The sequence below is a fragment of the Cynocephalus volans genome, chromosome 9 (genome assembly GCF_027409185.1).
Source record: "Cynocephalus volans isolate mCynVol1 chromosome 9, mCynVol1.pri, whole genome shotgun sequence".
NCBI classification, from domain to species: Eukaryota; Metazoa; Chordata; class Mammalia; order Dermoptera; family Cynocephalidae; genus Cynocephalus; species Cynocephalus volans.
The window spans coordinates 107,218,965-107,235,522 of NC_084468.1; the positions used below are offsets into that span (position 1 = coordinate 107,218,965).

Here is a 16,558-nt window from a genome sequence, read left to right on the forward strand (position 1 = left end):
CATTTCCCTGATGATTAGTAATATTGACCACATTTTCATATACTTGTTGGCTATTTCTTTTTTAAATTTATTTTTAATGGTACATATTTGTGGGATACAGTGTATTGTTTCAATACACGCATATATTGTACAGTGATTCACTTAGGGTAGGTAGCATATCCATCACCTAAACATTTATCTTTTCTTTGTAATAATTATGTCTTTGGAGAAATGTATATTTAAGTCTTTAGCTAATTTTTTAATCAGGTTAATAGTTGTTTTGTTTTGTTTTTTTTTTTGCTATTTAGTTGTACATGTACCTCATATACTTCGTAAAGTAACTCCTTGTCAGATATATGGCTTACAGATATTTTCTTTTTCCATGGGTTGCCTTTCACTCTATTGATTGTTTCCTTTGCTCTACAGAAACTCTTCTAGATTGATGTAGTCCCATATCTATTTTTGCTTTTGTTGCCTGTGCTTTTGGTGTCATATCCATGAGATCATTGCCAAGAGCAATGTCATGAAGCTTTTTTCCTATGTTTTCTTCTAGGAGTTTTATAGTTCAGATCTTACATTTAAGTCTTTAATCCATTTTGAGTTTGTTTTTTTGTATGGTATAACATAAGGGTCCAATTTCATTCTTTTGCACATAGATATCCGGTTTTCCTAGCACCATGTGTTGAAAATCATATGGCATTATTTTTCAATCTTTCTCTGTTCTTCTGGCTTTTTATAAAATCTGGAAAGTAGCATTTAAATTTTATAATTTAGGAAAATGAAATCGCCTCGAACATACAGAATATAGTTCATAACTGATATTCAAACTTCTTAGTAATGATTATGCCTGTATCCTTACCTGGTACATTGCCTTGCATATAATAGTTACTGAGCATGTAGTTGTTGAATAAAATGTCACTCCATTAAGCTTAGAAAAAACTTCAATTAGTATGAGCTCGGTGAGTAGCTTGTGTGAATTTATAAAATTTACAAACTGTTGTTCACATTACATGTTGGAAAATTGTTAAAAAGACTTCCCATTTTATTACAACGTAATGATCAGTTGTTCTTTATGTAGACATACGTCTCGTAAAAAAGCAACAGGCTTTGCTGCTGTTCATCAACTATTTACAGAGCGCTGGCCGACAACACCAGTAAACCGAAGTCTTAGTGGCACAGCTACAGAGAGAAATATTGACTTTGAACTTGATATACGGGTTGAAATTGATAGTGGAAAATGTGTACTCCACCCAACCACCCTTCTACAAGAACATGATGATATAAGTTTGAGAAGGTAAGAAACTGGTTGAAAAAGGGGACATGTAACTTTGTCTGTTAGCAATACCATTTACATATGCTATGGGTTGAATCTGTCCCCCAAAGTTTCATGTTTTTAGAAACTTAATTCCCACTGTGACAATGTTAAAAGGGTGGAAAATCTATTATGGTAATTGAAAGGTTGGTCCATTAAGAGGTGCTTAGATTGTGAGGACTGACACACAGTAATGGGCGTGGTTCTGGTGGCTTTATAAGGAGAGGGAGTGAGCAGGTTAGCTCTCTCTTGCTCAAGCCATTCACCATGTGACACCCTGTGTCACTGTAGAGAGTCACCACCCAAGAACAAGGCCCTCACCAGATGCACCCCCTGGACTATGGACTTTCCAGCCTCCAGAACTGTCAGAAATAAATTCTGTTTCTTTATAAATTATCCAGTTTTCAGGTATTTTGTTATAAGCAATAAAAACAGACTAATGCGATATTACTGAATTATAGCAAACATTTTCCCCCAAAATGCAAACTTAAAGAGTAGATCTAATCATAGTTGTAACGGTCAAGTGATTATTTGCATAGCATACAATTTCTTTAAACAAATGTATAGTATTTTCTGGCAACTAGAAAGGGAGTCTGATTTAGAGTCTGCAAATTTATTAATTAAAATAGTTATATCTTCGGAGTTTCTCCTTTTGACAGGTGTAAATTTCTCAGTCTCTGTCCTTGTATTATGTGCATTTCTGTTTCAAAGAATAGTACAGTACTCAGAGGTATCTTGGTTATTGAGAATTTTTATGAATTCATAAGAAAATAAGAAAGATTGAGAAACAGTTGCAGGAGGCACCAATAGACTGAAATGTTCAGGATATAACTACAGCTTTACCATTTGTTTCTATCATTAAGTAAATGATAATATAAACAGCCTTAACATTAGATTACCTTTTCTTTGAATTTTGCTTTTGCTTTTCTTTCCTAATCTAAAGATGAACTGTAAAAAGAACACAATACAGTAGTCCCCCGTTATCTTCAGGGGATGTGTTCCAAGAACCCCTAGTGAATTCCTGAAACCATGCATAGTACTAAACCTTATATATACTATGCATGAATTTCTTTTTCCTTCTTTGCAATTTCATGGGTAGAAGATTTGTTTTTACTGTAGATCTTAGCAGTCTCAGCGTACAATTTTTTTCTTTCCCTATTAAGTTGAGAACGTTCACATTTTCACTTAAAGGAAGCACTTCACAGCTTCTCTTTGGCATAGCGAATTGCCAGCATCACTAGTCTTGTTCTTTGGGGCCCTTATTAAATAGAATAAAAATTACTTGAACACAAGCACTGTAATAGTGCTACAGTCTGATAACCAACATGGTTACTAAGTGACTAAAGAGTGGGATTTGCTGGATGAAGGGATAATTCTTGTCGTAGGTGGGATGGAGGAGGATGGCATGTGCAATCTAGAACTTATGAACTGTTTTTCTCTGGAATTTTCCGTTCAATATTTTCAGATCATGGTTCACCACAGGTTGTTGAAACTATGGAAAATGAAAACATGGAAAAGAGGGGACTATTATAGTTATAATTGAGTGGGTGGAGATGTAGATAAAACAAGAATGGCAGAGTGCTGATAATTGTTGAAGCTGGGTAATGAGTACATGGGGGATCATTATATCATTCTGTTTACTTTATATATGTTTGAAATTTTCCATAATAAAAGATTTTCTGTATAAATAAAAGTATTTAAACAAAAGAAGAGGAAATAAATGTATCCTTTTAAAAATATATAAAACATTTTTCTATTTGTAGGAGTTATGATCGAAGTTCCAGGAGCTTAGATCAAGATTCTCCTTCAAAAAAGAAGAAGTTTCAAACTAATTATGCTTCTACCACTCATTTAATGACTGGCAAGAAAGTGCCATCATCTCTACAGACAAAGCCTAGTGACTTAGAAACAACAGTATTTTACATTCCTGGAGTTGATGTAAAGGTAAAACATAATTGTGTAGGATAAGGGATTGTATTACTAATAGCAATTTTTATTTCTTATCATATATGTTCTTCTTTTGCTCATTGTATGAAAAATGAGACTTTCTTACTTTTTTGTCTGATATAGCCATATTCTGAACATAAGAACATCTAAATTTCAGGTTGCCACTTCATTTATATAGTTTTTCTATGAAAATTTGGCAGAAAGAAGTTAGTTTTCTTTTTTATACATTGATATTCATAACATACTGGCTAAACTTTGCCTAGTATAACTTCATTAAACAACTATTTTTTTGGACTCTAGAGTTAATCATAGACTATTGACCTGGAAAGGTTTTCTGGAATGACCTTTTCAATATCAAAATGCAAAAGGCAAAAAATCTTGCAAGGATCATAAAGCAAACTTCTAAAAGTTAGAACTCAGTCTTTTCACTGTTTGACCAGTGTTCTTCTTTCTACCACATTTTTCTACATTTCTTGGTTTTTCTCATCTGCATAATTTTAATTTAAAAAGTTTATTTGTTTCAATACAGTTGCATTATAATTCCAAGACGCTAAAAACTGAATCACCTAATGCCTCCAGAGGATCTTCCTTGCCAAGGACATTCTCCAAAGAGTCCAAGCTGTATGGTATGAAAGATAGTGCAACATCTCCTCCTTCTCCTCCTTTACCTTGCACTGTCCAGAGCAAGACTAACACCTTACTTCCTCCCCAAACCCCACCTATTCCCTCAGGTATTTAAGGAGAATATACTCTATTTTTTGTCTTTTTTTTTTTCTTAATTTTTAGTTATCACCTGTTTGCTCTGTTGAGACTTTCAAATTCACGTTTAAGAAAAAGACATAGACTTGTCAATAATAACTATACAAAATTCATTTATGGAAGTGTGGGCCAACTACTTTTGGCTATTTTTCAAATTGATATTAATTAGAATAGCAATTGATAAAATAAACTTAATATACTAAATAGTTTACTTAATTAAATATTTAGGTCTATGTATATTTAGAAAAGGGTAGTTTTATATAGTTTAAATTTGGAAGCTTATGATCAGATGGAAATATCAAACATACATTTAAGATAGAGTACATTGGGCTTAACCACATTTATGAATTACCTACTGCTGCTAAACATATTACTTAAAACTTAATGGCTTATAACTTCAAACAGTTTCTGTTGATCAGAAATTCAGGAGCAGTTTGGCTCAGTGGATCTAACTCATGTTCTCTTACAAGGCTGTAGTCAAGATGTTGGCTAGGGATGCAGTTATCTGAATTCTTGGCCAGGGCTGTAAACTGCTTACATCATGTGCCGGTCACATGGCTGGCTAACTGGTGCCTCAGTTACTCCCCATGTGGGCCTCTCTCCTGCACTACTTGAGTGTCCTCATGGTGTGGCAGTTGACTTTCCTCAGAAGGAGTGATTCAAAAGAGAACATGGCTGAAGTTGCAATACCTTTTATGGCTTAGTCTCAAAAGTCACATACCATCACTTGCACAATATCCTATTGATCATACAGGTCAGTGTGGGAGGGAACTACACAAAGTCATGAATACCTGGAGGCAAGGATCACTGGAATCTCTCTTGGAATCTGGCTACCACAGCACATGAATTATACCTTACACAGATGGTAGAAGTTCCAAAAAAGGAAATATTAGGCTGGACAAGAATTATTTGAAAAAGTTTCATTTGGGAGACAGAACTTGACATATAAATTTTTAAAAATAGTAATCATGATGATAATGCCTAATTTTTATATCACTTTTCAATTGACAAGACACATCTATGAATGTCCATTTAGTACATGGCAGATATTATTATAACATTTTATAAATGAGGAAAGTTAAGTCTCATAGAAGTTGAACATCTTTCCTATATTTATACAAGCAATAAATGTTACAGTAGGAAACCTAAGCCAAAGTTAGCTAAGTCATTGTTAAGTAAGTCTTCTCATTCTGCCAAAGTAGAAATATTTAGTTAGGTTAGAAAAAGAGATGGCATCCCATGTAGGGAAGCATTATAATTATGTACAAGCACAGCATAAGAAAGCCTGAAAACAATGATGTTTTTCCTCACTTGCCACTAAATACTGTTAGTCAGAATTCTTTATATCTTCTTAAATTGACAAAAGAACTAATACTAACGAGACACTTAGTGAAGTATAAAATTAAAAACTTGGACCAAAATTTGTGACCTAGAGCAAGTAGGAATTACTACTGTGTTATATACATCATTAATCATCTTTGTATGCTAACATTAATGTATCGTTTATATCAACCTGCTATTTTTATTGTTTTCTTGTATATTCTTAATGTGTAAGGTGCTTCACCTGATTCTGTCATATAATCCTAATTTCTACCAAAGTTTTCTTATGTTTTATTGGAACTTTTTATTAAATTCCATTAAATTTTCCTCACGTTTATAAATGTTCTAGCCAAAGGAAAAGGAAGTGGAGGAGTAAAAACAGCCAAGTTATATGCCTGGGTAGCACTGCAGTCATTGCCAGAAGAAATGGTTATTAGTCCCTGTCTATTAGACTTTCTGGAAAAGGCTCTGGAAACTATCCCAATCACACCAATTGAAAGGAATTACACAAGTAAGCGTCCTCCTTATATACTTACTTCCCCATCACATATATTTTGGTATCCTATTACTTAGAAGGATTTCCTAATGCTATCATATATTATTATATTATATATTCAGTCATAAATATAAAATAATTATAAAATTGAAAAAGAACTTCAGAGGTCATCTAATCTTCATTTGCACATGAAGAAATTAAGTCCTGGTGAAGTTATTTCCGTGGCCACAACGAGTTAATGACAAAATTAACATCCTTAGGTCATTACTGTGTCTCTTGCACTGGAATCTCCTGAGGGAAAGGATGTAATCACTATTTTCTTTATACAGTGTTTGGTATATCTGCAGGTGAATTTGAGTTTGGGGGAATGAGCAGAAGGTTCGAATAGGTAACGATGTGTAGAACTATGGACTACAGAGCAAATGTTTCTGGTGTTCATATCTCTGATCTTAGTACTAGTATAAGACATAATGATCTTTTAATAAATAGTTTGCCTTTTACCTAATAAAACTTAAAACTAAATATTTTAACAGCTGTCAGTTCACAAGATGAAGATATGGGACATTTTGAAATACCAGATCCTATGGAAGAATCAACAACATCATTAGTGTCATCTTCAACATCTGCTTACTCTTCCTTCCCTGTAGATGTTGTGGTTTATGTTCGAGTTCAGGTGATATACTTCATTTATTCCTTTTTGTTTAAAGAAAAAATGTTTTTCTTGAGTTTATCTGAACTTTTTAACATTATTTCCCTTTAAAGTTTTCTTAACCTCAATTCATGAACCTTTAGTATGTCTATGATGACCTAGAGATTGCCTGAACCTCTGGGAAGTATACGTAAGATTTTGTATGTATATTCACTTTTCTGCTGAGAAGTTTCACAGATATTTGGATTTACAAAATTTAGATCTCATACTTTTGTGGCAAAAATTAAAATATATAAGTTAAAACACTTTTTAAGCATCTTATGCCTTTTTTATTATGGCCCCTTTTTATTTTTGCCCCTTTTTTATTTCTTGCCATTACAATTCTTTCTGGGGAAATATAAAGTCACACTAGTGCCTTGTTAGAATTTTTGCTAAGAGTTATGTAGTTTTTATATAATATTTTATTCTAAAATTCAGTCCTGTCAATAGGCTTTTTGGAATATATATTAGCATCTGATTGAACATATTTATTAACGAGGATTTGAAAACTACTTTTATCCAAACTTCATGGTTTAGTTTACCTTCAATTAAAATCTTATAATCAGTCTCAAGAATGACAGAAACACTAATGGTCATCTGTTCCAACTATATTTTATAATAGCAATTTGGTCAAAAGAGCTTCGATCTGATATTCTGGAGTTTTGTACAAGCTTTTTTGAAGGTCTGAAGAAAACATAATGGATAAGGGTTTGAGAGCTTGTAAAACCTTTGTTATTAATACAACAATGTTCTTTAATTTTAACATAAGTGAAATTACTTCCTTTTAAAAACTTGATTATGAAAAAGTATAATATAAGCATAAATATTTTTAAGCTTCTGAATTATCTAAAGATCTAAATATTATTGCTTAGAGATGACTTCAAATATTTAGCTTTTTAAAAATGATACCATTTTGGTTCACGTATCATGCTTCTGTTTGAAACAGCTAGGATATTAAACACAAAATCCTTTCAAATGTCAAATGAGTAAACAAATTTGGTACATGTGAACTGAAATGGAAACTAAATGTAACTTTTAGAATTCAATATATAATTTTTTAACAATCCTGTTCCTGGAAACCTTTTTTTGGCTTTCTTTTCTTCTTTAGCCCTCACAGATCAAGTTTAGTTGTTTACCAGTATCAAGAGTAGAATGCATGCTAAAGCTACCATCTCTGGACTTGGTGTTTTCTTCAAACCGAGGAGAACTGGAGACTTTAGGGACCACATATCCTGCAGAGACTCTATCCCCTGGAGGTAATGCTACTCAGAGTGGAACAAAGACCACTGCTAGCAAAACTGGAATACCAGGTATAGAAAAATTCTTTTGTTCCTCTGGTATAATGTGAAATACTATTTTTAAATAAATACTTTAATAGTAATTAATACATATTTTTAAATAAAGTTAGAAAAGGAGAATATTTGAGAATTAGAGTATTTATAGAAAAAAATCTATAGTAGACTAAACTTTTGCATATATTTTGTGTGTTACTAGACCTTGGGTAACTTTTAGTTTGTATTTTTAACTGAATGGCTGTTAGACAGCATTTTGGTTTTTGTGTGAATGTATATACCACAAGCACTATGATGTAGTAAAATAATCCACATATTCAAGTACTCTTGAATGTTTTATTTTATGCTAAGCTATATTTTACATTTAAGAGTAATCAATGTTGCAAAAGGAAAAAAAGAGACATGTTATCTTACAAGGATTTCTTACACACTGAATTAAGATTGTATCAAGTAGCATATATATTTTTTAAATGGTAAATTTTCTTTATGTAACTCAGATGTCTGTTTCATGAAAGGTTTTGTTTTCTGAAAGATAAGCACTCCTCCCTAAGTTAAAACTCAGTGTTAATGTCTGCCTAAAAATCAGACAGAGATCACAAATGCAGATGATAAATATTTTATTGAACACTTTTAAAGAAAGAGACTAGATTGAATCAAAATTCATGAGAGACTGGAATATTATTAAAACAGTTCTTAACCAGGGGCTATTTTGTCTGAGGGGATGTTCGGTAATATTGGAAGCCAGTTTTGATTGTCACAACTGAGGGGGTACAACTGGCAGCTAGTAGAAAGGCCAGGGATACTGCTAAACATCCTACAGTACACATGACAATCCTTCCCCTCACAAAGAATTATCTGGATAAAGATGTCAGTAGTGCCAAGGTTGACAAAGCTTGCATTAGAATGAAAAAGTAAAATCCTAAACTCCGTTTTTGAGAGAGGCATGAAGGCAGTGGAGGGAGATGGGAATAGTTTTCTGATTTGGAAGGAAATACAGCTTAGGTTTAGGGTCCTGTTTTTCAAGTAGTCATCTCAGATTTAAAACTTCACCCTAATAATCTCATCAAATATTAATAGGAAAAATTCTTACATGATACCTTCTGAGAAACAACCCCAGTCAAGAATTTTTTCTTGGAAAAATGGAAATTATTTACATCTCTAATATTTACTTATAATACTAGGAAAATGGTTAAAGCAAAACATTTGTTTTACTGTGTGAGTCTTTGAAAATTTTCACAACAAAATAGGACAACAATTGTTAGAAATAAAGTTTTTGCTAATGTGGTTGCCCATCACCTAGCACTAAAGTCCAAAATATTGCTGTTGGAGTTGTATTATAGACAACAAAATATTAGAGTGGTAGTGTGGGTTTTTGACAACATTTTCTGATTATAAAAGTAATTCATTATTCATTAAAGTAAATGTAGAAAACAGAAAAGTATTAAAAAGGAAATGAAAATAAATAATATCCCTTTATCATAGATAACAAGAGTTATCAGTTCTTACTCTAGCATTTTTGTAGAGATACAATCTTTCTCCCAGGCAAAATTGAAATATTGTCTCTTCTGCTCTGTAACTTTTTAAAATTTAAAATATCATTGGTATTTTCCCAAATTATTAAATATTTGTTTCTAAAATATAATGGCTGCATGTTATTCTATCATTTTGATCACGTATTTGAGATTGCCTAAGTTTTTAAAAAAATAATATTGAAATGAACATCTTTGTATGTAAATATTTATAAAGAAAAATATTAGGATAAATGCTTAAAAGTGGAATTTCTGGGTCAGAGAATATAAACATTTCAAAAATATTTGATACCTTTTACTCTCTAGTAAGAAAGACTATTAAGATTTCTACACCCTCACCACAGTAGTATGGATACCAAGTTCACTGTACTCATCCTACCACTCCTTTAAATTTATTTTTAATCATTGTCAATGTGAGGGACTAAAATGGGATTTTATTATCTTAATTTGTATTGGATTACTTTATTGGCTATTTAGGGGGAGGTAAATATATGCTCATGTCCATTTCTCTTTTGGAATGTTCACCTTTCTCTTAATGACAAAATGTCACATATATTGTTAGCACTTAAAGTATTATAGCAGTATATATGCACTATGCTAAGGATAAGTAGTGAAAGGACTACAAAATATGCTAGGAGTATGTAGTGAAAGGACTATGAAATGAGCAACTGTATTATGCGTACATTTTATGATTCTCTAGAAAATAACAAAAATGAAACAGCACCCCTCATTTTATCATCATAAAACATTCATGAAGGAATGATGATGAGAATAAATGTATAGGAAGTATAAGCTGTGACAATGTCCATTCTTTCAAAGGTTCTTTACTGAAATATCTACATGATATACAGTAGCAAACTTAGCTAATGGACATGGTTTCTGCTAATGTGGAATTTGAATTTAGTAATAGCCAACCAAACAAGCATATTTTAAGATAAAATATGAAGTGAGTATGAGTTAGCCAAGCAGAGAGTTGGGAGAATGAACACTCTAAGGTAAAGAATACAAAATCCATGAAGCAGGAAGGAGTTTGGCAACTTTGAAAAGAAAGAAGAAAAAAGAAACTAGTATAAGTGGAGGCTGGCATAAGAAAGATTTAGAGAGAGAGGAAAGAGCCAGCTCATTTGGGGAAGCCAATGAGAGGTTAAACAGAGAAGTGAATGTGATTTGGATTTACATTTTAGAACATAAGTGCAGCAGTTGTGTGATGGTTTATTGGAGTGGAAGGAAGCAGAGAGAGCAGTTGGCCACTTTAGTAGCCCAGGCAGTGTCATGATTGCTTAAGCTAAAATAGCAGCAGTGAGATGAAGGGAAATGGACGGACTTTATAAATTTGAGTTACAGAAATGATGTGGTTAGTTATAAATTACAAAGTCAGGAGTGGGAAGGATGACAACTCCCAGGCTTCTGGTTGAGCTCTTTGCATGGAAGAGTTACTTACTGGTGTTGGGGAACACTGGAAGAAAAGCAGAGTTGAGGAAAAGATCAAGAGTTAAGACATGTAATCTTTAAATGCCTGTGACCCACTCTAGTAGCATGTCAACTAGGCAGTTGTAACATATGAATCCAAAGGAGGTCTGGTCTGGAGATATAATTTGGAATCATCAGCAAAATCATATAGTGCTCTGCTCAGATGGTCTCATTTTTTTATATTTATAGCATATTTGGAATTAGCCAGTCCATCCCTGGTAAAGGTTACCAGTAAGAACAAAGAGATCTTTGACTGTCTAAGAGAAAGAGATCTTTTACTTTCTGCATTCACATACCTTGCTGTATTTCTACTATTACCAACTGAAATGTGGACTCCAGCTATATTATAGAAATTTTCTCCAGTTTATTCTCCCCCTTTGCTTAAATGCCAGCTATTTTAGACCTCTTCCACTGCCTGCTTCCAGTGGACCAAAGGAAAAGAGAAATAAGAAACCATGTAGTAAGTCAGACATATGTATAAATAATTGTTTTAAAGATGAACAGAGTATTCACCCTGGTTTACAGTGTAAATTAATTGGTAATACATCCATATCCTCATTTAGATTTTAAGGATTTAAATCTATTGATCTATTAATGTTTGAGTGTTTCATTTTATTTGGAAGTTAGGTTTCATTCTTGAAAACATATTAATGATTGGCTTTTTTTGTTTTCTTGTAGCATATAAATATTTTGGATTTCTTGTGTTTACTGTAGGTTCATCAGGATTAGGCAGCCCTCTTGGCAGAAGTCGACATAGTAGTAGTCAATCAGATCTGACCAGTTCCAGCAGCAGTTCATCTGGCTTGAGCTTCACTGCATGCATGTCTGACTTTTCCCTTTATGTATTTCATCCATATGGAGCAGGGAAACAAAAAACTGCTGTTTCTGGCCTCACACCTGGATCAGGAGGATTAGGTATACTTCGCATGTTTGTGTCTTTTTCAGATTTACAGCACCTTTTCAAGCTTATTAAGTATCTTTTCAGGTATTCTTTTCATAAATCATAATACCTTTAATAATGGATATAAACCAAGATCAGAAGCTTTTTAAATTTTTCCTTTTTGATAATATCTGTCTTGTCCCTACATAAGTAGAAATATGAAATAAGTAATCCAGATTAATTATACAAGAATTTAAAAATTCAGAATATCTTCTAAGTGACATACATAGCACAGTAATCGCTTTGGATATCAGAGATTACTTATGTTACTTAAATATTTAAATGTCTTACCAAATCACTATTTGTATAAGAAATTATATTCTATAAAAACTAAAAGTTTAAAGTACGTGGGTCACATTTATTATTTTAAAATGAGAGTATTATTTAAGTCAGATATTTAGTGAAATTAAATTTCAGTGGCAAAGTGGAATTTAAAGTGCAAATGAATCACTAAAAATGCATAAGATCTTGCAACTAGTGAATATCTTTTGACTTGTATTTAGACAAATAATAAAGACACATACTCCATGCCAATTCTAGTTTTTGCTGATGGAGAAGGGTTATAAAAATCACCAATTACGTTTATGGCTTGACCCTATGAAACTATCATTAGGAATGCTAATGCTCATTAGATCATTGTGCTTAAATTTTCACCTCACTTTTTAATTTTAATTGATGGAGTATTATAGAGTATTGGATAATTTTCATCTAACTAGATAGTTGTTCATGGAAAAATGAAATCAAAAGATAAAACAAATCTTACCATGAACTGTTTGAAAACCTCTTGTATGTATATGTATATATAGATGTGTTTTTATTGTTGTTTTTAGGGAATGTGGATGAGGAGCCCACTTCAGTCACTGGTCGAAAAGACTCACTCAGTATAAACCTTGAATTTGTAAAAGTGAGTTTGTCTAGAATGAGGCGTTCAGGAGGTGCCTCATTTTTTGAAAGTCAGTCTGTAAACAAGTCTGCAAGCAAAATGGACACTACGTTAATAAATATATCTGGTATTCAATTTTATAGTTTTTAATTAAAATATTGTTTTCCAGAATTAAATAATGGCCTCTATTTTAAAAGTTTTTAAATATTAAGTACACCCAATATTAAGCTTTTGGTGATAAGCTGATTTAAAGGAAAGAAATGACAGTCTAGCCTGCTGTACTATCTCAGTTCAAGTAATAAATATTAGAAATAGAATTTCTAGATAAATAGACATATCACCCAAGGGACAAAATATACCTAATTAAATAACTGAAAATTGCCTCTTTTCTTCACTCTTCTCTACTATGAATCAGTAAAACTTCTGACTTTTTGTTTGTTTTATTTTCTAATTGTAAATGTTTAAAACACTAAACTGGGATGAGTGACGTTAAAAAATTTTTACTTGGTGTCAGAATATCTTGAATTGCATGCATGTGTACTCCTAGCTTTATAACTAGCTATATAACTAGGGGCAAATCACTTATTTTGTTTACATTGTGATCTGAGTACTTAAAATTAAATGTATATGGAATATTTTGAAGAATTCAGAGTCCTGAATGAAAACTTGTATAATTATTAACCAAATGAATATGGAATGTTCACTTAACCTGATATTCATTCAGCAAACATATATTAAGCCTGTGTTTTACAGTGAACTTTTGCCAGGCACTCTGCTAGGTGATTGAGGGGAGCAGCATGAATAAGGCAAGGTCTCATCTGTGGACAAATAAGTGACAGTGCGGGATGATCAATGTTATAATGGAAGTTAACATAAAGAGTAGGAAACAATACATTCTTCCTCATATAGGAGATCAGAGAAAGCTTCACAAAGAAAATTATATTTGGGCCAGATCTTGAAAATTGAGTGAGGTAACAACTATGGTATTTAATGGCACAGAAGCATCAAAAAGTATGCTTTTGGATTATACTTTGATTCACTATGGCTGAAGCATAGGGTATAATGTTTTATCTGGTTTTACAAAGTAGGCAGGGCCAGAGGGAGAGAAGAATGACTAGAGATAAAGCTGATAAAACAGATCAGGACCAGATTGTGGAAGGATTCATATGCCAGGCTAAAGCATCAGTTTCTGGTCCTTTGGACAGTGAGAAGCTGCTAGAGGTTTTTAAGAATGGGATGATGCTACAGATTGATGTTTTGGAAATATAGTTGATAGTAGCATGAAAGATGGGAGAGAAAAGATTCTTAGGAGGCTGCTGAAATAGACTAAGCAATAGTGGATAAAGGCCTGAATTATGACAGGAGAAAAGGAGAACAAGGAATGGCTTGAAGAGAGACATAAGAGAATCCACAAGTTTGAGGACAAATATAAGGGGCAGTACAGGAGACAAGGATGCCTCAGACATTTCACTTAAAAGGGGCAGTGAAGCCATTAACTTAGACAGGAAATTAAGAAGGGCCTACAGGACATGTTGGTGGACAAGTGTGGTAGGCAATTGGCTGATGGGCTGTGTGGGTGTGGGCTCAGGCTGAAATGGAAACTTTATCTTTGGGAGTCACTGGCATGTAAATCCTCCAGAAGCTATGGAAGAAGAATAGAAGAACGCATAAAGCAGGAATAGAAGAGTGCTTAGAGCAGAACCCCAGGAAAAGGCCATCAATGCTCTCTGTCTAAAAGTCACTGCTCTTTGTCTAAAAGGAGAATAGTAGTTCCTACCACAAAGCTATCTGGTTTGCAACTCCTTTTGAGGATGTTTATATCCCAGCTCATCCTGATGATTCATTTCCCATATTTGAGAAGAGACTTGTATTAAAGTTTAAAGCAGACTATAAGACTGATCTTTAGAACCTGAGAATTTTTGACAAAGTGATAATACAATTCCAACTTGCCATCACCTCAAAAAAAAGGAATTAGAACTACTAGTGTTAGAATGTGCTATTTCTGTAATTTGTGGAAAAACATTTAATCACTTGCTAATCATAATATGTAACTTATTTTGATATTTCATGAATTGTAACATAAGTGTAATTCAGTTGTATAATATTATGTCTTATACCTACCATGTAAAAATATTAATAGTTTTGGAAATCTAATTTCTAACAAATTTTTTTTATGTATCAGCTGTGTGTGATATAGGGTCTGCCTCCTTTAAATATGATATGCGCCGACTCAGTGAAATTCTGGCATTTCCAAGAGCCTGGTACAGGAGAAGTATTGCAAGACGTCTATTCCTTGGAGACCAAACTATAAATTTGCCAAGTAAGCTTGTTGTGTAATTATAATTAGGTTGCTTTTAATTTTGGTTGCAACAGTAGCAAGATCCATGATTGATAATAAAAATTTTGTCTTACTTGGTAACTTGTACCCTGTGACTCATTCACTCATTTAAGACATGTCTATTGAGCCTCTCTAGTATGCCAAGCAATGGGGATGTATCACAGAACCAAACAGACAAAAGTCTTGCCCTCTTGGAGATTACATTCTAGTTGACATTTTAATCTATAATGATTACTCTGTAATCTTTGTAAAATCTAGAAATACAGAAATACATTTAACCATCCAAGTTAATCATGGTTAGTTAATCATGGAAAACAGAAGACGTTTGGGGCATGTTACCATCTAGCTTGCATTTGTCTCTTGGACTTAGATATTTTTGTAGTATTTGCTCAAGAGAGAGTTGTGGAAGTGAAAAGTAGAGTCAGCAAGGTACAGTGGGAAATATTAAAAGTCCTAGGTCTGGGTATATTCCCTCACTTGTAAAATAGGACCATAGTACCTATTTTGCCCTTCTCATGGAGTTTCTGTGAGAATTAAATAAAATATAATTGCTGTACAGTTGCCAAATAGAGAACTGGAGGGAATATGTAATGTGATTAGAAAAGTTGAATGAGTGAAACTATGTTTACCCTGTTACTTTGGGCTTTCCCCCCCACCCCTACTTTTCTACTAGCATCTGGTCCAGGGACACCTGATTCCATTGAAGGAGTAAGCCAGCACCTTTCCCCAGAATCATCAAGAAAAGCTTACTGCAAGACCTGGGAGCAGCCAAGTCAATCAGCCTCCTTTACCCACATGCCTCAGTCACCTAATGTATTCAATGAGCATATGACAAACAGCACCATGTCACCAGGGACAGCAGCACAGAGCCTAAAATCCCCAGCTTCTGTAAGATCAAGGAGTGTGTCTGATTCTTCAGTTCCTCGAAGAGGTAACAATGTTTTCTCCAATGTTCCCCAGATAGAAATCTTAGTTACTCCCAGATTTCTGCCCCAATTGTAGGGAGATACACTCTTGAGGTTTCTATGATAGATTGAGGGGAAACAGCAAATAACAAACAGTTCAAAGTATTTCCAGCAGAAGACACAGATTATTAATCTTTAATAAGATAATAATCTTATTATCTTTTTCAAAAAGATAGGAAGAGAGGAATTATCATATCATTATTGTGCTCCATATGGTACAGTTACTCTCAGAAGTAAACTTATAGTGTTGTGAAAGTCCCAAAAGATGCTTCAGTATAGGAAAATTCATCGTTGTATTGTCATTCTTTTACTCAGTGATTTTTGAACTCATTCATGTGTTATAGCCTTGTCCTTGTAGTTGTGCTTGAATATATAAAAATGAATGATACAATTCTTGTCACAGGTTAAAGTATATAATGAGCAAATGCAGGATTCAGGATACACAGTGAGTCCATAAGAACACAGAAGACAGGCACTCCAGCCAGCCTTTGCATTTCAGAATGGTCTCTGCCTTGTAGTCCTGTTTGGCAGCAGCATATTATGATTTTTTTCCTTTATTAAGAAAATCCCAGAGTGAAGAATGATCTGTGCTGTTATATCCTATGCACACCAGAATTTCATCATATAAAATGGGGCCATA

The 16,558-nt window shown here is 33.4% G+C and overlaps 1 protein-coding gene across 8 annotated transcripts in view; it reads left to right on the forward strand.

Annotated features, from left to right (window-relative positions):
* The window catches only part of BLTP1 (bridge-like lipid transfer protein family member 1), a 221,537-nt gene that overhangs the window by 187,329 nt on the left and 17,650 nt on the right, over positions 1–16,558 (forward strand). For 7 of the 8 annotated variants that reach the window (XM_063107237.1, XM_063107239.1, XM_063107241.1 and 4 more), the window contains 10 exons: positions 1,058–1,273; positions 3,055–3,235; positions 3,768–3,969; positions 5,667–5,828; positions 6,347–6,486; positions 7,610–7,811; positions 11,507–11,707; positions 12,563–12,742; positions 14,798–14,935; positions 15,627–15,884. In XM_063107237.1, the coding sequence (XP_062963307.1) occupies positions 1,058–1,273; positions 3,055–3,235; positions 3,768–3,969; positions 5,667–5,828; positions 6,347–6,486; positions 7,610–7,811; positions 11,507–11,707; positions 12,563–12,742; positions 14,798–14,935; positions 15,627–15,884 (1,880 nt within the window). The remainder of the gene's footprint in view (positions 1–1,057; positions 1,274–3,054; positions 3,236–3,767; positions 3,970–5,666; positions 5,829–6,346; positions 6,487–7,609; positions 7,812–11,506; positions 11,708–12,562; positions 12,743–14,797; positions 14,936–15,626; positions 15,885–16,558) is intronic. The other variant, XM_063107240.1, reaches the window with a different exon arrangement.